We start from the raw sequence: 22,200 nt of genomic DNA, 5'->3' as shown, positions 1-22,200 counted from the left end.
TGCGTGCGTGCGGGTCGTAGCAGAACGAGTACTATGTTAGTGTTGACTGGTCTACAGTGAAACAACGAGCAGGTTGGAGCAAGCAAAGCGCATGTCATAAAGAAGCAAGAGCTTACCTTTGGAAAACCACTCCTCTGTAGCCCCAGCCCCATAGAAAGAAGGAGAGAGAGAGAGAGGAACAGAGAGAGAGAGCGAGGTACAGAGAGTTAGGGAAGTAAAGGGGATGGAGAGGGAAGAGGAAGATGGCAGGAAAGGAGGAAGAGAGAGAGAGATGTTTTTAAGTGAGAGGAGAACAGCCATGACACCAGCCAACCCTCTCAATAGTTGCTCAATCATGGCGGGCACTTCTGAACCACACAGACAAAAGCAGCCAGGGGCATGCCAGGTATGGAGGCCAAGAACACCAAACCAGGTCTAAAGCACACACATGTGACTGCCGAAGGTCGGGCAGTAAAAGTCTTCTACAGTTGCTGGCTTAGACAGGTCTTGTTCAGCTATTGGGATTCATTTTGAGAGATTTGGCACAAAACAAAAAACGTTTATCCTTCGATAAGCCTGACAAAGAACTAAAAGTGAAACTGTCCCACAGTTATTTGGAAAAAGCATGGCGTCACTCTCTGAGCAAGAGTGTTGGGCAACAGAACCAGCCAGACAGCACCTGTCTTCTGCCGATGAAACATTGCCTTCAATCCTCAGTCTGAGCTAAATCAAATTACACCATCTGCTGCCATCCATAAAGATTAGAGGAGTTACAAAAAAAACTAAATGGAGAATTGGCAATTTTGTAGTCAAAATGGGCACCCAGTACTGGTTGCAATGTGCAGGGGGAAAAACAAAAGAAAACTCTGAACGATTCTAATGGTGACAAGAGACGTGTGGTTTAGCGATCCAGATCAATAGTCCGGGTGAAACGCAAACAAAAGGCCCAGCAGATGAGAGGATGCACATTCCCAGAGTCACCTAAATACTTCACATTCCATTGACCGCCCTGCGCGCTCTCTGTGTGTGTGTGTGTGTGTGTGTGTCTGTGTGTCTGTGTCTCTCTCTGTGTGTGTGTGTCTGTGTGTGTGTGTGTATAGATAAACGTGTATACACACCAACACAACCCGCTAGGCCCAACAAAGCACCATCATATTTCAAGCCATTGGGTTTTTTTTATTTCGTCGTAAAGCTCGACCGACGCTGCAGGTTTATACGACTTTATCACTCCTGGTGGCTTGTAATCATCTACACACTGGCCTATTTACTCTCTCACGTAGAGAGGGAGGAACACGCGGAGAGCGGAGAATGAGCGATGGCGGGCGAACGGACAGACCTTTGCCCTTGCGCGAGCTGAAGCAGCCCGCCTTCTGGGCACTGGGGGCTGGGCCCTGGTTGATGGGCAGGGCCTCTTGGTAGCGCTCGCAGCCCGGGATCTCCCGGTGCACGTGATAGGACAGGTTCCTCAGCAGACACACGCTGTTCTCTATCAACTGGGGACACACAGAGGGAGAGGGAGAGACAGAGATAGAGACAGAGAGAAACAGTGACAGCGAATGAGACAAAGAGAGAGACAGAGAGAGACAGAGACACAGAGAGAAACAGAGACGGAGAGAGAAACAGAGACATTGAAAAAGAGAGAGAGACAGAAACAGAGAGAGACAGAGAGAGAAACAGAAAGAGGCAGAGAGAGACAGAGACAGAGAGACAGAGAGAGAAACAGAGATGGAGAGAAACAGTGACATTGAATGAGACAAAGAGAGAGAGAGCGACAGAGAGAGAGAGAGAGAGAGAGAGAGAGAGAGACAGACAGACAGACAGACAGACAGACAGACAGACAGACAGACAGACAGACACAGAGAGAGACAGACAGACAGATGGAGAGAGAAATAATTGTAAAGGTGATTAGCATGATAATGCAAGGGGCTGCTTAGAAACCACCAGTGTTTGGGTGTTTGGGATGGCACTGGTCGGTACAGTTCAATTTCAATGAAGTGCCTTTCAATGACGTTGCGACACAGAGCTCACCACAGAGTCCTTTACAGTGCATCTGCATTTCCCTCTCTTTCTCGGACGACATCGCTTTATTGCCGCCATCAAATTGCTCTGACCCTTGGACATTAGTCCCGCCACTGACAATAAGCTGCTTGTTAGCGGCGCTGAATAGAGTCGGAGCGTGCGTCCCTAAAGCCTCTTTTGCTGACTCAGTGGCCTCGCTGAATAACTCGCATCTAAGAAGATAGCACGTCGCTAATTGCTAAACCGTAAACAAATAGAAGGACAAAGCGACCGAGGCTCTGACCCTCACCTTGTTGTCCACATGTTTACACTCTATCTGCGACTGGACGATGTACATGAGCGAGTCCACCAGTCCCGTGCACTCCCTCAGCTTCCTCCTGGCCTCGCTCCGCTCAGAACTCACATTCCTAATGAGGGGAGGAAGAGGGAGGAAGAGGAGGGGGTTGGGGGTGAGGGTGAGGGTCAAAGGATTAGCAGAGACACAGAGAGAAGATGAAGGGGGTGTTGGAATGAGGAAGAGATTAGAGCGAGGGGGCCGGACAGTCGAAAATAAAAGCAGTGGTTCTGATCACCGAGGGGGGGCGTGGCCGGTTGTTTTCGGTACACAATGCGCACAACACAAAACACAGTGTAGTGCGTGTCATGGTTAGTGTGTGGTAGCTAGTGTGTGTGTGTGTGTGTGTGTGTGTCTGATGAGGTGCGTGTGTGTGTCTCTCTGTGTGTGTGTGTGTGTGTGTGTGTGTGTGTGTGTGTGTGTGTGTGTGTGTGTGTGTGTGTGTGTGTGTGTGTGTGTCTGATGAGGTGCGTGTGTGTGTGTCGAAGTTCGTATGAGAGTGTGTGTGGATTAACAATAAAATAAAATAATAAAAGAGGGCTAAAAAGGGAGGCTTGGCAAAGAAAGTGCAGGCTTCGTTCGTTCGTTCCTACGTTCGGGCGTAGGAACGAACGAACGAAGCCTGCACTTTCTTTGCCAAGCCTCCCTTTTTAGCCCTTTTATTATTTTATTGTTAATCCACACACACTCTCATACGAACTTCGACACACACACACGCACCTCATCAGACACACACACACACACACACACACACACACACACACACACACACACACACACACACACATTACCGGTCTGAAGAGAGATACGAGGAGGAAGTTGAGCCGTGATGGCGTCAAAAAACAAACGCCGTTTCTGGGAGAGACAGGGGCCGGCCGGCAGGCAGGAAGTAACGCGGTGGAACGGGACTCTAGCCTACTTCTTTTGTACCGCCCAGTTCAGGGCCTGTTGACGGACACGCCTTCCTGCACAATAGCCCCGGCGCATTGTCTCAGCGCCGCTGGGGGGGGGGGGGGGGGGGTTCGTGGAAGCCAGTCCAAGCACACCCTGCAAGCCATGGACACTTTCCCCCCCAGCAGAGTTACGTTTTCATCCTCCCTCCCTCGCATACGTCGAATGTGAAAGTACGTGGGAGAGCTGGTGTTGTTTCACCGAGATAAGGGAATCTACGGCGGTCTCCCATTACTCGCACGCCGGGAATGATTAACATATCCCGGGATTACATAACCAAGTCCGGTGCGTGGTGAAAACGGGTTTCATTCACAGGGAAGATCTTATGAATGATTGTGGGAGTGCAGGCGATCTACAGCTGGCATCGAATTATACGTTTAAGGAGAGGAGGTTGTGTTTCCCATCACGACGTATAAAAACCACTGGTCTGTCTGAGCGGTACTGGGGCTGTACCAGTGTAGGGACTACAGGCCACTGAGTCGCACAGTGTGTGTGTACACTATATGAGTCAATGCCCCTTTGTCCACCGCTCTTATCTCTGCTGCTTATTTTCAAATCTCCCTCGGACTCCTCCCACACGAGACCAGCCACCGCTTCCCCCCCTCCACCCCCCCTGGCCTTGCTCCTCTGTCTCTGACTCCCCCGTATCCATATCCATCCCATGACACTCCGTCTTCACTTCACCCCCCCCCAGCACTCACCCACTCTGCCGGAACTCCCCCCCCCCGTCGACTGAAACACATGACGTGGCCAAATGCTCTTTTGGACTTTCGGTTCACTGGATTCTTTCTTTCTCTCCCTCCCTCCCTCCCACCCACCTCAGACAGACAGACGGCCTCTCTCTCTCTCTCTCTCTCTCTCTCTCTCTCTCTCTCTCTCTCTCTCTCTCTCTCTCTCTCTCTCTCTCCCTCCCCCTCTCCCTCCCTCCCTCCCCTCCCTCCCCCTCTCACCTCAGACAGCCGGCCGTATTGGTGAGCGCCGTCTCCCACTCCAGGTGTCGCGGCTTGCAGTTCTCCTCGCCGCCGCCCGCCCCGTTGGCGCTCCGCTCCCAGCCCGAGCGCGGCACCATCACCTCGTCGGACAGGGCGTGCAACGCGTGGTCCACGATCTCCATCTTCACCGAGTCGTGGGACGACAGGTTCCACAGCGTGCCTAAAGAGGACCGGGGGGGGGGGGGGGGGGGGGGGGGGGGGGGTTACGACTTGGCCAAGGTGTAAGTCGCTTCTATCCAAAGCGACTTACAACGGTTCACGCACACACATTCACACACCGACGGCGGCGTCGACCACGCAAGGCGACAGCCAGCTCGTCCGGAGCAGTCAGGGTGAGGTGCCTCGCTCAGGGGACACCTCGACACGTCGCACTAGCAAACCCGCGGTTACAAGTCGACCAGCAAGTATACAGGATGGGGTGAAAGTGTCTGCTGGTGCTAGCATTGACTTCTCACTTGCAAACGCTGGGTACACGCTACAGGGTAGCGAGCCCGACTTTGTACCTGATTTCCCCCTTCTGTCCCTTTTCAGTGAAGCCCCGATTGGCTTGTGGTTCTTCAGATCACTCTGTTGTGTGAAGGCCGCACCCATCCTTGCGTGTACCCAGCATCACTGCCGTTTCAGGGCTACATGCTAAAATTATCGTTGACAATGGCCCTGAATTTTGGAAGACTGGATTGTCCTCATGACCTCACTTCCTGATCCACTTCCAGGAAGTGGACGAGCATGTGTGTCTTTGAGTGCGTGCGCACGCGTCAAGAGTTGTGTACACATGCGGGCGAGGGCCGCTGAAGTGTATGCGTTTATGTAGAGAGTGTGGATTCAGTGCGTCGTCGTGCGTGCGGGGGGGGGGGGGGGGGGAGGCGTACCGGTGATGGTGTCGGTGAGGTCCTGGTCGTGGGTCTTCCTCAGCAGCCGCACCAGGGCGGGGACGCCGTCGCAGTTCTTGATGGCGATCTTGTTCTCGGCGTCCCGGCCGTAGGAGATGTTCTTCAGCGCTCCGCACGCCGCGTGGTGGACCTGGAACGAGACGTCAGGCCACGGTGAGAACCAGGTAAGGATTCACACATTTAACATTTTACATTCAGGGGGTTCAGCAGACGCTTTTACCCGAAGAGATGTACAATAAATACGTTCGTCAGAAAAAAAAGGAGAAACAAAAATATATCTCTTTCGGTACAGTAACAATCGCTAGGTTAACCCATTCTCCGTTAACAACAAAGATAGATAGCATGAGATGCTGCACGATGCTAAGTACTGTTTAAGTGCCCTAAATGCCAACACTGGACCATAAGTCCCTGTGGTCGCATTCGGTCACAGAGGGGGTCAAGTGTTGACGGTGAAAGTAAATCGGGGACTCTGATCCGAAGAGAAAAAAAACACAGGAAACACAACAGACTAGAAGAACTGGATAGCAGAAGAGGACGGGGAACGGAGAGACGGACCTCTTTGTTGGGGTTGTCCAGCATCGCCACCAGAGCCGGGATGCCCTTCATTCGACGCACCTCGGTCTTCATCTGGGGAGGAGAAGGAGAACAGTTCAGCGATCGCACGGCCTCCCTCTCGCCACAAGGCCCTCTTTCATTACGTCAATCGATACTCATCCCCCCAGTCTCGTGGCTTTGCTTTTCCTCGTTGAGGGCATCTGGCATTTGACGCTTTTACCGAAATAGCTTCCAACGGTTCATTCTCACATCGACGGCGGTGTCGACCACGCAGGGCGACAGCCAGCTCGTCGGGAGCAGTTAGGGTGAGGTGCCTTGCTCAGGGACACCTCGGCACTCAGCTAGGGATCGACCTAGCAACCTTCTGGTTACCAACCGACCCGCTGTACGTCCTGGGCTAAGCCGATCCCCCCCCCGATCGTCATAAAGTGGGACAACTACAAACATCAATCCGTATGCAACACATACACGAATACACACACACAGAAACAAACACCCACGTACACAAACAGAAAGAAACACACACACACACAGACCCCCCACACACACACACATACACACACACACACAGTGGGACATCTACAAACATCCACCCACACTCGGTGGATGTTCCCCTGGGCAAAAGAACCAAGCCCCTCCCACGAAAACCTCAGAATCCCAGCCCCCGCCCGCACACCCACGCTGGTCCCACCACACACCCACGCCCCCGCCGGTCCCACCACACACCCACGCTGGTCCCACCACACACCCACGCCCCCGCCGGTCCCACCTTGTCGTTCTTGAAGGTGAGGTGCTGCAGGAAGGCGGCGGCGTTGCTCTTGACCGGGTCCAGCCTGTAGTTGAGCATGGCGATGACCTCCGGGAGCTCCGGCTGGCGCCAGCCCCCGGGCCCGGGACCGGGGCCCTTCCGCAGGGTGCTGTCCAGGGACGCCATGCTGCCGCGCTCCCCCTGGGCCATTGGGGCCCCCTGGCCCCAGTAGTACATGTCGGAGGCCCCGTCCAGCTGGCCCTCGTAGCTCCTAGGAAGAGGAAGAGGGGGAGGAGGAGGAGGAGGAAGAGCGCGTGGTCAGTCTGTGTTCTGATGTCGGGGACATAAGGCTTTGAACGCATCCTCCTTCCCCGACCAGGGATGGTGGTGATGAATCAATCGATTAATCAAAGTTTTATTTTTTTACTTTTTTAATTTCTAAAACTTTTTGTTCATGAACCATTTCCACAAACAAAGCAATAACATAAAAAATAAATACAAATAGGAAACAAACACGAGGTCACGGGATGATCAGTAACTTAAAAAAAAAAATTATCTCATTTTCAATAAACCCTGTCACATATGAAACGTACTATAAAAGGTCTGACACGTTGGCCGACTAAATGGACCATTTCTTAAATAATGGATTTGGTTTGGTCTTGTTAGTCTAGATTTGGGCCCCATGTCATTTGTTAGCTGAAAAGAACAGCCGCCTCAAGAGGAGAATGTTTTAGGCATGTTGTTTTATTATTTTGCTCCTTTGAATTGTTTGTGCTTCATGAATTATTGTTTCACATAACTAACGTGGAGCACGAAGTGTTTAATAAAACAAAAACAGAATGTTGTCTCATAAATTATTAACGATTCGGACTTATTGATTTTCAACTAGGTTCAACTACAACATGCAATGAAAATGAATGACATTTTCAATCAAATATTAAAGACTCATTTATCTCCAGCTCATAGGTGGCAACAGCTAGATTACAGGTGCTTGGGATGGAACCAATAGCCTTTGGGATGGAACCCATAAGCTTTGGGATGGAACCTATAACTTTTTGTGATGGCACCCCTAGCCTTTGGGATGGAACCGCAAACCTTTGGGATGGGTTCCATAACCATTGGGATGGAACCCATAACCTATGAGATGGAACCCATAAACTATGAGATGGAACCCATAACCTATGAGATGGAACCCATAACCTTTGGTATGGAACCCATAACATATGGGATGGAACCCATAACCTATGGGATGGAACCCATAACCTATGAGATGGAACCCATAACCTATGAGATGGAACCCATAACCTATGAGATGGAACCCATAACCTATGGGATGGAACCCATAACCTATGAGATGGAACCCATAACCTTTGGGATGGAACCCATAACCTATGAGATGGAACCCATAACCTATGAGATGGAACCCATAACCTATGAAATGGAACCCATAACCTTTGGGATGGAACCCATAACCTATGAGATGGAACCCATAACCTATGAGATGGAACCCATAACCTATGGGATGGAACCCATAACCTATGAGATGGAACCCATAACCTATGGGATGGAACCCATAACCTATGAGATGGAACCCATAACCTATGAGATGGAACCCATAACCTATGAGATGGAACCCATAACCTATGGGATGGAACCCATAACCTATGAGATGGAACCCATAACCTATGGGATGGAACCCATAACCTATGAAATGGAACCCATAACCTATGGGATGGAACCCATAACCTATGAGATGGAACCCATAACCTTTGGGATGGAACCCATAACCTATGAGATGGAACCCATAACCTATGAGATGGAACCCATAACCTATGGGATGGAACACATAACCTATGAGATGGAACCCATAACCTTTGATCTTGGGGTCGAGAACCCAAACCGTCGCACTATCCACATTGCTTCCCACTAAACCGACGGAGACGTCTGCAGGTGGTGGGCTCTCACCCGGTCCTGCGCGGGGGTCCCTGGGGGGTGTACACGTTGTGGTTGCGGGGCACGGTGCTGTAGTGGATGGCCGGCATGCCCATCCCGTAGTCGGGCTCGTCGTAGCCCATGCTGCGCTGGTCGTCCTCCAGGCCGTACGGCTCCGGGACGAACCGCTGCATGCCGGAGAGCTCCAACGCACTGCCCATACGTCCCACCTACACACGCGCACACACACACACACACACACACAATGCAATGAGGGCGTTTAGCAGACGGTTTTATCCACAGCGACTTACATAAGTACAACTGTGAGAAGGAAGAGAAACAACAATATAGTGCCAAGCACTTAATAAGTGCCCAGCACTTACAATCGCAAGGTTAACCAGTTCCCTGTGCACAACAAAGATAGTAAGAATAAGATGCAACACAATGCTAAGTAGAGTTTTAAGTGGAAGGACGTAGTGGGGGATGGGTATATGCAGAGTCTAGGTGAACTCTGAATGAGTGAGCATTGAGTCTTTTGTGGAATTGAGTCTTTTGAATACACACAGAAACAAACACACAGACACACACAAACCCACACACACAAAAAGAAACACAGATATAGAGAAAAAAAAACAAACACACACAGAAACAAATCACACACACACACACACACACACACACACACACACACACACACACACACACACACTTTCTAACTAGGGTTTTCCAGTGAGCTCTGAGCCAAATGGGATTCAATATGTTTACGTCCTTGCTACTAGATAGACTAAAACATTTGGTCAGACATTCTTTCTGCAGCGGAGAAAAACGGGCCAGCAGAGCTCAGACCAAGGGAAAACTACAATCGTGAACAGATTCGACTATGATTTTTTCCTTCCCCTTCGGGAGACCAACTGCTAGTTGCCTTTCTAATCTGACGCCAGATAACGTTATCTCCGTTCCGTTGGCGCGCCCCCAAGGCATTCCTCGGCCGGGCGGCCGCTACACCTGGGACGTCCAGGGTCACTCACCTGAGGCTGCGCAGCGTAGGGGTCCAACTGGTTCCTGCTGGCCGCTCTGTAGCTGGGGTCCAGTGTCCTGTAGCCTTCTGGGTGGACGGGTCTGATGGGGCGGGGGGGGTGGGGGGGGGAGAGGCGGGGGACGGGGGACGGGGGGGGGAGGGGAGATACGGGACGGTTAACCAAACCGGGCAGAAAAGGTCCAACGTTTACCTTTGCATTTAGGGCATTTAACAGACGCCGTTATCCAAAGCGACTTACAGTAAGTACATTTGTCACTAGCAGTCACGCAAACAGCAGGTGAACCCATTCCCTGTGTGCAACGATGACAGCTAGGATCCCACACTACACAATGCTAAGCACTATTTTTAAGTGCCAGGACGTACACAACATAAAACAAGTGCATACATTAAGTGCCAGGACGTACAGCATACAATAAGCGCGCAAGTGGGGATTGGGAAAGGGTGGGGGGGGGGATCTATGTGAACTCTGAAGTGAGTCTAGAATCCACAACCCCGAACACGTCACGGACAGAGACGCAACACGACGAAGACAGAGAGGGAGAGAGGCTTTGGGAGGTCTTTGAAGTCGTGGAGGATTCCCAAGGCTTACTGTTCGTAGATTTCGAAGAACTCATAAAAAATGACGAGGAGATCACGCAAGCACACGTCGACTTGTGCAATGCCAACAGCCATTGGCATTGCACAAGTCAACTGCAAAGGATCTACTTGAGTATGACCCGGGCAGGCCTCCATTAATATCATTGAATGGTTGACGGCAGAGACAGAGAGACTGGGAAACAGATAGATAAACAGACGACAGAGACAGAGACAGAGAGACAAAGACAGAGAGAGACAGAGAGGGAGAGACGGAGACAAAGAGAGACAGAGACAACGAGAGACAGAGACAGAGAGACAAAGACAGAGAGAGACGGAGAGGGAGAGACGGAGAAAAAAGAGAGACAGAGACAACGAGAGACAAAGAGAGACAGAGACAGAGAAAGACAGAGAGAGAAAGACACAAAGAGACAGAGAGAGACAGAGGCAGAGACAAAGAGACAGAGAGAGACAGAGGCAGAGACAAAGAGACAGAGACAGAGAGAGACAGAGAGAGACAGAGGCAGAGAGAGACAGAGACAGAGAGAGAGAGAGACAGAGACCGAGAGAGTGAGACAGAGGGACAGAGACAGAGAGAGAGAGAGACCAGTCTAGCAGTGGGACTCTATGAGATGGTGTGCGCTGCCACCCGGGCTTCGGGAGAAGAGATACCAAAAGGGCGAGAACGTTAAACACACACAAACGTTTCCCTGTACCTGTAGCGGTCGTCCATGCGCGCCCCTCTGCTCAGGCTGGTGTAGTTGTCAGTGGGGGGGGGTCCGCGGTAGTCCTCATAGCCGCCCCCCGCCGCCGCCGCCGCCCCCGGGGGGGCCGTAGTGGTAGTTCCGGGGGACGGTGTAGGTGGGGTAGTCGGGCCCCCCGGCGGGCTGCCGGTAGCACATGGGCTGGGGGTAGCCCCCGCCCGTGACCGAGCCCCCGCCGTCCAGGGACATGGTGTCGGACACGGAGGGCATGACCGTCCTGGTGGTGGTCGTCTTCACCATCTTCTTAACCTGGGGGAGGGAGAGGAGGGCAGGGGGGAGAGAATACAGGAAAGGTCAGAGGTCAGAGAATACAGGAGAGGTCAGAGGTCAGATAATATAGGAGGTCAGAGAATACAGGAAAGGTCAGAGGTCAGAGAATACAGGAAAGGTCAGAGGTCAGAGAATACAGGAAAGGTCAGAGGTCAGAGAATACAGGAAAGGTCAGAGGTCAGAGAATACAGGAAAGGTCAGAGGTCAGAGAATACAGGAAAGGTCAGAGAATATAGGAGAGGTCAGAGGTCAGAGAATACAGGAAAGGTCAGAGGTCAGAGAATACAGGAAAGGTCAGAGGTCAGAGAATACAGGAAAGGTCAGAGGTCAGAGAATACAGGAAAGGTCAGAGAATACAGGAAAGGTCAGAGGTCAGAGAATACAGGAAAGGTCAGAGGTCAGAGCATACAGGAAAGGTCAGAGGTCAGAGAATACAGGAAAGGTTAGAGGTCAGAGCATACAGGAAAGGTCAGAGAATACAGGTGAAGGGGTCAACATGAAGATCATGTCCTCACCGTGGTTTCGGTGCGCCGCGTTGTCCCGTCTTCATTGGTCTCCACGGAAACCACCGGCGAAGAATGCTGGGGGTCCTCCTCCACCGTGAACGACTCCTGCATCACCTGAGCAGGCTCCATCCTGAACTGCACACACACACACACACACACACACACACACACACACACACACACACACACACACACACACACACACACACACACACACACACACACACACACACACACACACACACACACACACACGCGCTTAAGACACAGCAGGGATTCAAACCTCTCAAATATGAAGTAAATAAAAAGATTAAGTATGAAATAATAATCTTTATTTTTGGGGGGCTTATAATATCTTTACGGACTGCAGAGTGGAAAGAGACCGGAACGCGTGTTGAAGGAGAGAGGAAACTACCTACTTCGTTCCTAGCGTAGGAACGCAGGTCAGAATCGAGCCTGGGTCGATCCCGGCCGTAACGTCTACGTGGTTAGCGTTTCAGTGAGTGTAAGCCATCGAGTCGCCCAAGAATCAGTATGTTCACCGTCCGGCCCGCGATCCAAACACATGACGAGTAGTCTCACTGTCGTGGGAGAATCACTACGCCGGCGCCAAATATTGATTTGTTTTAATTAATAAAACATGGCACTCAAAACAGATTTCCCTGCTCCCAGCGTCGGTGCTTAATTTCTACTCAATGTTTTTTTATCTGCCTTTTTATGATGCGATTTGTTATTTTTTTAATGCCAATCTGTTTTCATCTTAGTTCTGTCAAACAGAAAAACTCAGTTTGGACCACGAATAAAGACTGGAATCCAGCACTTCAACTTTACACGGTCACTTTGTATTAATCTTTGGACATATAATGTGATGTATCGTTGTAGGATTTGTCTAACAATACATCAACAAATGGTACTACCAACCACTTAAAACAAAAATAACTTCCAACCAATCAGCGACAAGGGTCGGATGTTGTGGGGTTTTGCGCTACGTCCATGATGGTTTTTACTGGATGCACCTAACGCGGTAGGGAGGGGCGGGCTGGCTCTGTTTGTTTGGGATCTCGCTTCAAATACCAACAGAAGAGACGTCACCCAACATCGCTGATGCAACCTTTAATGTACAACATTACAGACAGTGATCCCCGGGCGGTCAGCTTACGTGATGTGTTCCGTTGATGTAACTCTCGTTCAGAGTGAGCCTCTCTATGTCCGCATCACAGGGTACACGGCCGTTCTGCACGCACAGGAGAGGGGGGGGGGGGGGGGGGGGGGGGGGGGGGGGGGGGAACGTTAGGAGACACACACAAGAAGGCGCTAGCACTGAGGAACAAACCCTCACAGATGGAGAAGCGGCCACGTGCAGAGATGAATGGATGAAAGCCGATGTGATCGACACAGAGGACGGGCAGACTGGCATTTCAAATGTGCGGCAGGTGAACATGCAACCAGGAAGGGTCAAGAGCTCTATGTCCTTCAACAGTGGACTGACGAACACGATGGTGAGGGTGAACCACTTCAGGCGTGGACCGTGAATTCACCGACACCTTCGTCGTGATCCTGAGTCACACAGCTATGTGGCGGCCAAGACCGGCCCCGTGAAGGTGTTCATAGTGTGACCAGCAGGTATACGACTATTTGCACAGCGAGGCATTCCGGTTAACAACCGTTATCCGTTTACAACGTCTACCCTTAATGTATGATGAGGCCTACTTGGGCTGCTACCAATCCTTTATCGTTCTAGAACTAAGCTAACTGAATTACTGACGACTCATGAACCAAGAATGATTGCAGGCGTGTCTCTGGAGTAGTAGAACTTCTGGGCAATGACGTAAAATGTCATTTCCATATTGAAATGAGACTCTTGTGAGTGGTGGAAGTGGCTGGGGAGAAGCACTCTGAGATAAAGGCTAATGCAGGCATGGGTTGGCCCTCCATCCGTCTCAGATTCACACATAAACGCAGGATGAAGCCGGTCTGACGGGTCATGCGGTGTCACACACACGCACACGCGCGCACACACACACACACACATTAACAAGAGAGACACGGAGACACACACACGCACACAAACACACATTAACAGAGACACACGGACACACACAAACGCACAAACACACATTAAGAGAGACACACACACCCACTCACTCAGACCAACACACATTAAGAGAGAGAGAGACACAAACACACATTGAGCCACACAAACACACACACACACATTGAGAGACACACATTCTGAATTATTTAAAACCTGCCCATAAGCTAATGCAACTCCAGCCACCTTTGTGGTTTGTGGACATGCATTAAAACACAAGGTCGATCAATAACAACAGAGAGCAGATGACCGAAGGCATGCATGAATGAATGAATGAATGACTGAATGAATGAATGCCTGGGCAAAGTTGATACATTGTGTAAATGATAATATTCCTTAATAATAAGAACGATGATTACAAAGGGGTTGACGGACACGAACCGTATCGTAGGAAAACCTCCTAGCGTGAGTCACACGCAGCCCAGGGACAGTTCCCCATCTCACCACAAGGGCGTCTCTGTAATATCTACACCAAAAATCTCTCTAGAATCAGAACACGGTGGGGGGATTGCTTAGCAACGGGTCAGAAGGGGCCAGCAGACGGATCCCCTCACAAGTTCTGTGGTCGGTTGGACACAAAATATCAATTTTTTGGTCTCTATCTAATGCGACCAGGGAAGACCTCATAAGATCAAGGGGGGGGGGGGGGGGGAAGAGAGAGAGAGAGAGAGAGAGAGAGAGAGAGAGAGAGAGAGAGAGAGAGAGAGAGAGAAGTTTAACTCTTTCCACCCACACGGCGAAGGCAGGAGAGAGAGTGCTGGGCAGATCACAGCATGTGGGAACCTGTCAGTGAAGAGGGGAGATGGTGGCGTCAGGCTGCCTGTGAGAAAGAGAGAGTGAGGGTGACCAAGGGAGTGAATGAGTGAGCGAGTGCAGGAGGCATGCCGAAAGCCCCAGGGCTATGTAAACACACACAAACACACAAGTGAGATAAGAACCAGGCCTTAGCAAAAGGACACATTGCTGGCCTGGCCTCTGAGTTTCACCCCAAACCATCTGACCCAGCATGCCGTATTCGGAGCCGGCTGCCAATCAACCAGGACCAGGCCTGGGTAGTGTAGTGTGTGTGTGTTGATGTGTGTCTTAATGTGTGTTTCTGTGTCTTCATTTGTGTCTTTATGTGTGTGTCTTAATGTGTTTGTCTTAATGTGTGTGTCTTAATGTGTTTGTCTTAATGTGTTTGTCTTAATTTGTGTGTTTGTATGTGTGTCTTAGTGAGTGTGTCTTAATGAGTGTGTCTTAATTTGTGTGTGTGTGTGTGTGTGTGTGTGTGTGTGTGTGTGTCTTAATTTGTGTGTGCGTGTGTGTGTGTGTGTCCTTAATTTGTGTGTGTGTGTGTGTGTGTGTGTCTCTTAATTTGTGTGTGTGTGTGTGTGTCTTAATTTGTGTGTGTGTGTGTGTGTGTGTGTGTCTTAATTTGTGTGTGTGTGTGTGTGTGTCTTAATTTGTGTGTGTGTGTGTGTGTGTGTGTGTCTTAATTTGTGTGTGTGTGTGTGTGTCTTAATTTGTGTGTGCGTGTGTGTGTGTCTCTTAATTTGTGTGTGTGTGTGTGTGTGTCTTAATTTGTGTGTGTGTGTGTCTTAATTTGTGTGTGTGTGTGTGTGTGTTAAAACTTAATTTGTGTGTGTGTGTCTTAAGACTTAATTTGTTTGTTTGCCTTGTCTTAATGGGTGTGCATGAGCTTGCGTGCGTATGTGTGTCTTAGTGTGCGTGTGTGTTAAGTTTGTGTGTGCAAAAAAGAATGAAGACGCACAGAGATGAGCCACTACTTTAAAGAATACCAGGGAAGAGCCTCCGGGCTCACAGTACATGTATCAACACAATGCTCATTAGTAAACAGACCCACAGGGGGCGCGTGCGTGTGTGTGTGTGTGTGTGATGAGATGGGTGTGTGCTTGGCATGTAGGTAAATGAGGAGTATGATGTCATGCCTTCTTCCAAAGGGCAGGTGACTCAGGCCTGATATGAGAAAAGGGGAGTTGTGGAGAACCAGGGAGTTCATGCTCGGCTAGCAGAGAAAACAATCTATTCCTGCGGCGTGATGCGGCATGGCCGCATCAAAAATCCACTGCGCGAGTTAGAATAAGGTTGTTTTCCATGCCTTGCATACAAACACGATTCACAACGTGGACGCTTTCGGGACGGGGACCGTGGCTCACGGGGCAACATTGGTGAGTGACAATGAAAACCGCGGCGCAACAAAAGAGAGTCCTGGTTGAAAAGAGGTGAAAACAATGCAGCTATCTGGAGATCGAGAGAGGCCGCTCTGCATGCAATCCAGAGTATTCCAGCGGGCTTTGGAAGCAGAGGGGGCGGGTGGTACGGCCACAGGGCACGGCTATTATTTGTGTGAGATGGACAGGAAGGCATGGGAGACAGAGGGGAGGACATGCAGCCAATCATCCCGGGAAGGAATCGAACCCTGGTCGCTGCGATCAGGACAAAGCCCTGATGGTACGCACCCCACTGGGGTGCCTCGAAGGAGGACAGGGTGAGGAGGGCAAAGGTCTCGATTCCCCCCCCCCCCCCCCCCCCCCCCAGAAGAGCATCTGGTCGTCCAGTGAATTGGCTCGTGATTCTATTTACCATCCGGTCCGGTTTACGAGACTCCTGTTGTCCACACTTTACGGTGAACTCAGACACGAGTCATCACTATGGAGCCGGTTTAGGGTGAGGCAGCAGGGCGCATGCAGGTGGGTTGGGGACTGAACCTGGTGTCTGGTTTCAGAGCGCACCGCGAGGCAGCTCGAGAATCCCCCTGGCCAGGCTTCAAGTTATGCACTTGCGGCCGAACCGCAAGGGGTTCTGACCAATCAGCATCCTGTGAGGCACTACGAGATCTGAGCGATACTATAAGAGGTCAGGGGGGGGGATTCAAGTGAACCACAAGCATCCCATCCAACTCAAAGCCCCAAAGAAGGGTTCTTAAAGGTCGAATGGCGGCTGGCTACTCGGCGGGATGGGTTGATGAAGGCGGGGATGAGGATGGTAGGATGACGACGACGACGACAGAACAGCGGATGACCACCGGCACACGGACAGAGGCGTCCCTCCGGACGGGGAGGGAGAGGGGGGGGGGGGGGGGGGGTGGGGGTGCGTCGGCCGGCGCTCGGAGGGGTTTCGAGCGTTACCTGCATGGCGGGGGGGAGGGGGCGTGGCAGGGTGCCCGCGCACGACCTGCGCTCGTCCTCCAGGGCGCGGCTCAGCATCTCAAACTGCCTCTCCTGCTCCCGCACGGAGGCCAGGAGAGAGGCGGTGCTCGCGCACTGCTCCATTCACACGCTGGGAGCAAGCACAGGACAGGACAGGACAGCACAGGACAGGAGACAGGACAGGGTTAACCACCACACCACCACCACCACCACCACAGGGAAGGGAGGACAGCGGCCCGGGCACCTTCTGACACCGGGGGGGGGGGAGATCGATTCACGATTCCCCCCCCCCCCCCCGAGCAGAGAAGGAGAAGGGACCGTGAAGACCGCAGGAGACGGACACGGGCCACGGGGAGACGAGCGGGAGTTTGTTGAGAGTTCTGCGCACGTTTCGCTCACACACGTCGTGCGCGGGAGGTGCACTGCTGCACAGAGAGGTGCGGAAGATGACGATGAAGCAGAGGTTTCAAAGAGGTGGGGAAAAAGGAAGGAGTTTGAAAGAGAGTTGGAAGTCGCTGGATTCAAATGGAGGAGGGGGTGAGGTCGCAGGATGGGGAGGTCACGAAGGAGAGGAGAGCAGAGGAGGACGAGAGGAAAGGAAAGCATGGAGGCTCGTCTTGAAGCGACCGGAGACCCGTGAAGATGGATGATGAGGAAAGACGAACACGCAGGATGTGAGATCACAATGAGGAAGAGGAAGAGAACAGGAGGCACTCCCGTTCAAACAATAGTTTAACTCCAGGAGTCGTCTGACGATGAGCACATTCAATTTCAAGGCAATAAGTGCTCTGCCTTAGCGAGGAGGAAATTTTAAATAATTATCTTTCACAGGAATCAATCACACTGGTGGTGGTGTGGGATATGCAGAGTGAAGACAGCTCAGAGGAGCGAAGGATAAAAAAAGGCCCTATTCACACACAGCGATCCTCCCTACGATCATGTGAGCTTATTAACACTTCTCTCATCGCTCCAGACAGAGACAGAGAGAGAGAGAGATGCAAAGAGAGGGAGTGATGGAGAGAGTGAAAGAGAAGGAGAGTGACAGCAAGAGCGAGAGAGCGAGAGCGAGAGCGAGAAAGAGAGAGAGTGACAGCGAGAGCGAGAGCGAGAGAGAGAGAGAGTGACAGCGAGAGCGAGAGCGAGAGCGAGATGGAGAGAGAGAGATGGAGAGAGCGAGCCAGAAGGGAACACGGAGCGAAACACCCGGTAGTACACAAATTATTTTGGGAACAAAAATGCACCAAGTCTGACTCTGCGCGAGACCAAACCAACAAGCCCTGTGGCGTATGGGGAGACTGTGGGCATCGGGCCTCCTACTTCATACATTCGTCACATACGTAACCATCCCAAGGCCAGAATGTAAGCTAGCTCAGTGGATACAGCTAGAGAGAGGCGACGTTTGGATGTTCCTACACCAAAAGTGTAGGTTTAAGTGAGAGAAGATGGGAGCAGGTTCCTGTTCGCAGCATTCGCGGATCAATAACCATTACAGTCACAGCATAACAAGCTTTGAGGTCACAGGCGAGATGACCTTTCAAACACTAGGATCCCACCAGGGCGAGGTTTGATAGAGAGCTCCTTTATGACGCAAGACTAAATAAATAGTCCCTGGTCTAATGTTTTTTAGCTGGGTAATATAGGTGATGATCATAAGGACATTATAAAATAAGCATTGATTTACCCATTGAGGAAATCTCGGTTGCTTGAAAAAGATCTCTTCTTTATTGGTCCATGTTTGATATGGGTCTGTGTGCTACTTAATGTGTTTTTATAACCTCCTGCATTGTATTGGACCAATAGGAGATAACCGGTACTCTGAAGTACAAAACAAAGGAACAAGGAGGGGGCTGGTGGAAAACTAAATAAAGTCATGTTTCTTTGGGGTCTGTTTCATCCCAAAAGAAACACAAGGCTATATTAAATACAGAATTTTCCCTCTGGCACGGGCGCACGCTCACAAGTAGGCAGAGCCAGGGCCATTCCAATTCAATAACACATTGATAGGAATATCAAGGTATTCAGTGGGAGTAAAACTAGCGAAATCTGAGTGGCTTTCTTCCTCTCTAAACCGTAACTTTAAAAGCGTTGAACTCGTCCGTGGGCCGGATGTATTCCGGACGCCCAACAAAGTGTCCTCTGCTTAAACTCATCGTGTTGTTGACCGCATGGCCTGTAATGGCTCCATTTCCCCTCTTAACACTAGAGCTAAAGCCTAGCTCCAATCATTGGATTTACAGTGTACACGTATAGGAAAAGACAGGAAACCGGGGTAGCACTGTGGTATGGTGTTTAGGATGCGTATGTATTGCCTCGTTTCTCTGGGAGACTTAACCACAGTTACCTTCTCTCCTGGCTTCCCTCAAACATCCGTTACTATATAAATCAAACAAAAAGGTATGGGAGGAGTAAACACTGCCTCTGACAGAGTATATGGTGTCAAAGAATAACCTGCTTCCGACTTCTGTGATTCACGACCCAAATACAGACAGCGCATTCGTCGGGAAGGACGAATCACACGATTATACTCAGTTTCAAAGTCCACATACTCATCTTTACATCTACTGAGGGAAGGCACCTCCCCTCCCTGCTACACACACACACACACACACACACACACACACACACACACACACACACACACACACACACACACACACACACACACACACACACACACACACACACACACACTTAAATTTGTCTCACATGACGGACATCCTCTAAAATCAAACACGATGATGAGCAGCGACTGTGTGCGTTTTGTAACGGTTCCGATAAACATGATCCGGCCCTTCCCGTTTTCTATTGACCGGACGTAATCAACCTTCATAGAAAGTGACACGTACAACAACCCACGCAAAAACAAACAAGACAGAGCAACACACCGGCATGCTTTTCCCAAAACGCCATTCTCCTACATTCCACAGGGAGTTATGGCATGTCACATCCTGCCTCAGCTGTAAGACGCGGCCCTGATAACAAGCGCTTTACTCTCTCTCACTAGACAACAACGACTCACCCCGGTTCATTACTCAGGAGGCGTAGAAGGGGAGCCAACCAGAAGGCCTGCCAATTACCTCCAGCACGCTTGGACGAAGAAGAAAAATACCTTGGAAAGATGTTGTTTCAGGTGGAAAACTGAAATCGGTGTCCCGATACGAATGTGGTACACGTTTATGTCCGAGCCTGGGTCTGAAAGGAAAATCCTGACAAAAACCTGACACCTTACCCCGAAACAGAAATTAGCAGCAATTACACAAACACGCACGCACACTCACGCATGCACGCACACGCATGCACATTTGGCCGGTGTTAGGTGTCATTCCAGGTGACGGCTTACCTTATGTTGTTAAAAAAACAAAGAGGATATAATCAACACGATTCACACATGGTGCTGAATAGGCAATATGTCCTATCACACATTACAACAGATGAGGCCTTTCACAAGCACTGAAGCTATCCCTGTCCAGTTTCAATACTAACAACAAGAGGTAGAAGAGCTGTCGACATTAAGACAGTTTTATCCAAAGCGAGGGTCCAAAGTAGGAGAACAAGCGAAGCTCACGATTCAGTACTGCAGCAACTACAAAATGTAATTGTAACACGGCCTTAATAGAGTGCAAAGTAGCTATGGGACTTGGTAGGAAACCCAGAAAAAGTACAAGGACAGCACGCACACTGCACACAGAAAGGCTCCCAGTCGGGTATGACCAAAAACACTTGGTGCAGCTGCGAGCTGTGAGACAATGCAAACCACTGCACCACATGGGCCACCAAATATGCATGGGAAACCCAGTGCCTTGCTGATATTGAAAAGGGCACAAACTAGTTTCCTGCACCGAGTGCTAAAGAGAGATCGATGGTTCTCCCGCAGCGGTCAGTTCAACTTCTGACATGGATATGGCCCTTTAAATGGCTTGCTGTCCTAAACCCATCATCAACTTAACGGAAGAGTCATTAGGTTTTACACTGAATTATGTCCAATCAAACCAAAGCCCCAGTAAGCTCCTTACGACCGACGCCGCTACACAGACTGAGGGGCAAGCGCTACACACGCACGCATCACACGAAACCGGCCACAACGCACAGGCGTCCACTGTTATTCTGTTGAGATCGGGATACCATCTCAGTGCCGCCGTCCACACGTAGGGCCTTCAGCTCCCAGCGTGGGTTTGGGTGTTGTGTTACACCATTATCGCAGGCTGCCAGGGCTGTGCCTGCCACATTAAAGGGAGCTGGTGCCGGCCATAGTGGGCAGGCCTGCATTATGTTCCAGCACACAGCTGAGGATCAACCAGCTATGGTGAATAGGCTCGGGCAGCGCGGTCAGCGCTCGGCTGACTCAGCGGCATTTGAATGGTCCAACAGATGTAGAGAGTGGCCTGTGTGTGTGTGTGTGTGTGTGTGTGTGTGTGTGTTGGCTTTTGTCCAACCACCACTGCCTCTGATTTTGGATTACCGTGCCCCCCTCCTAAACGTGGCTCGCAGAGCCCTAGCTACGAGAGGCGGTGGTGGACGGTTACCGACTTTCAATCAAAACGTGTGCCAACTGTCGACCGATTAGGTCGGACGCAAGGGAATCGATTCAACGCCGACACGGTTGCCACGGCGACGGGGCGTGTGCGTTCCTGGAGTGACCCCGTGGTTTACCGGGAAGCAGGTTATACAACAGTGTGAGCCGGGTGGACCAAAGCTAATTCAAAAGGAGGGTCTAATAGCCTCTCATAGACCTCTGCCCCTATGAGCAGAGACAGAGAGATAGAGAGACAGAGAGTGACACACATACACAGACAAACAGAGAGCGAGTGAGTGAGTGAGTGAGTGAGTGAGTGAGTGAGTGAGTGAGTGAGTGAGTGAGTGAGTGAGTGAGTGACAGAGTGAGACACATACACACAGAGGGGGAGAGAGGGAAGGAGTAAGAGAGCGAGCGAGAGAGCGAGACCCACATATAAAAAGTCTCCCAGAAAAAGACACATCTGCATGTCCGTTGGGGACACACCCACGCTGGTCTCTGGAAGCCCGTTATTACGGCAGAAATGATACCCCTCGCTGGAACAACTGGCTGGACTCACCACCCCACTACACACTACAGGCAATGTCAGAAAGCGGTTGAGAAATAAAAAGCTATTTTGTTTAAAGCTGTGCTAAAATCCAGAGAGTGCAGGTCAGAGATAGGCATCTCTGATGGTGCAAGGGACAAGTGGTGACTCGTTCTCATTCTCATATATACAGGCTGCCTGGGAATGACAATAGATACAAGCGATAGACTACATGTCCACTCTACACAAAGCCCTACAGACAGAGGGACCAACTTTAAAAACAGTACATAATCAAGCACTCTGTCGCAGCCTTCCCACAAAAAGCTCTTCTTAACCTCAAGTTAAGAAGAAATGCGAGTAGAAAA

At 50.7% G+C, this 22,200-nt stretch overlaps 1 protein-coding gene across 1 annotated transcript in view; it reads right to left on the bottom strand.

Annotated features, from left to right (window-relative positions):
• Positions 1-22,200, bottom strand: part of ctnnd1 (catenin (cadherin-associated protein), delta 1) — a 33,210-nt gene that overhangs the window by 9,756 nt on the left and 1,254 nt on the right. The window contains 14 exon segments of the mRNA XM_060048219.1: positions 117-134; positions 1,316-1,472; positions 2,288-2,405; positions 4,234-4,435; positions 5,145-5,295; positions 5,721-5,792; positions 6,490-6,739; positions 8,434-8,630; positions 9,429-9,519; positions 10,729-10,838; positions 10,840-11,025; positions 11,562-11,687; positions 12,712-12,786; positions 16,776-16,926. Coding sequence (XP_059904202.1) covers positions 117-134; positions 1,316-1,472; positions 2,288-2,405; positions 4,234-4,435; positions 5,145-5,295; positions 5,721-5,792; positions 6,490-6,739; positions 8,434-8,630; positions 9,429-9,519; positions 10,729-10,838; positions 10,840-11,025; positions 11,562-11,687; positions 12,712-12,786; positions 16,776-16,919 — 1,897 coding nt within the window. The 5' untranslated portion in view covers positions 16,920-16,926.

The sequence above is a fragment of the Gadus macrocephalus genome, chromosome 3 (genome assembly GCF_031168955.1).
Source record: "Gadus macrocephalus chromosome 3, ASM3116895v1".
Taxonomy (NCBI): Eukaryota; Metazoa; Chordata; class Actinopteri; order Gadiformes; family Gadidae; genus Gadus; species Gadus macrocephalus.
Note: the sequence above shows the minus strand (reverse complement) of the source record. Positions and strands in the feature narration are given on the sequence as shown.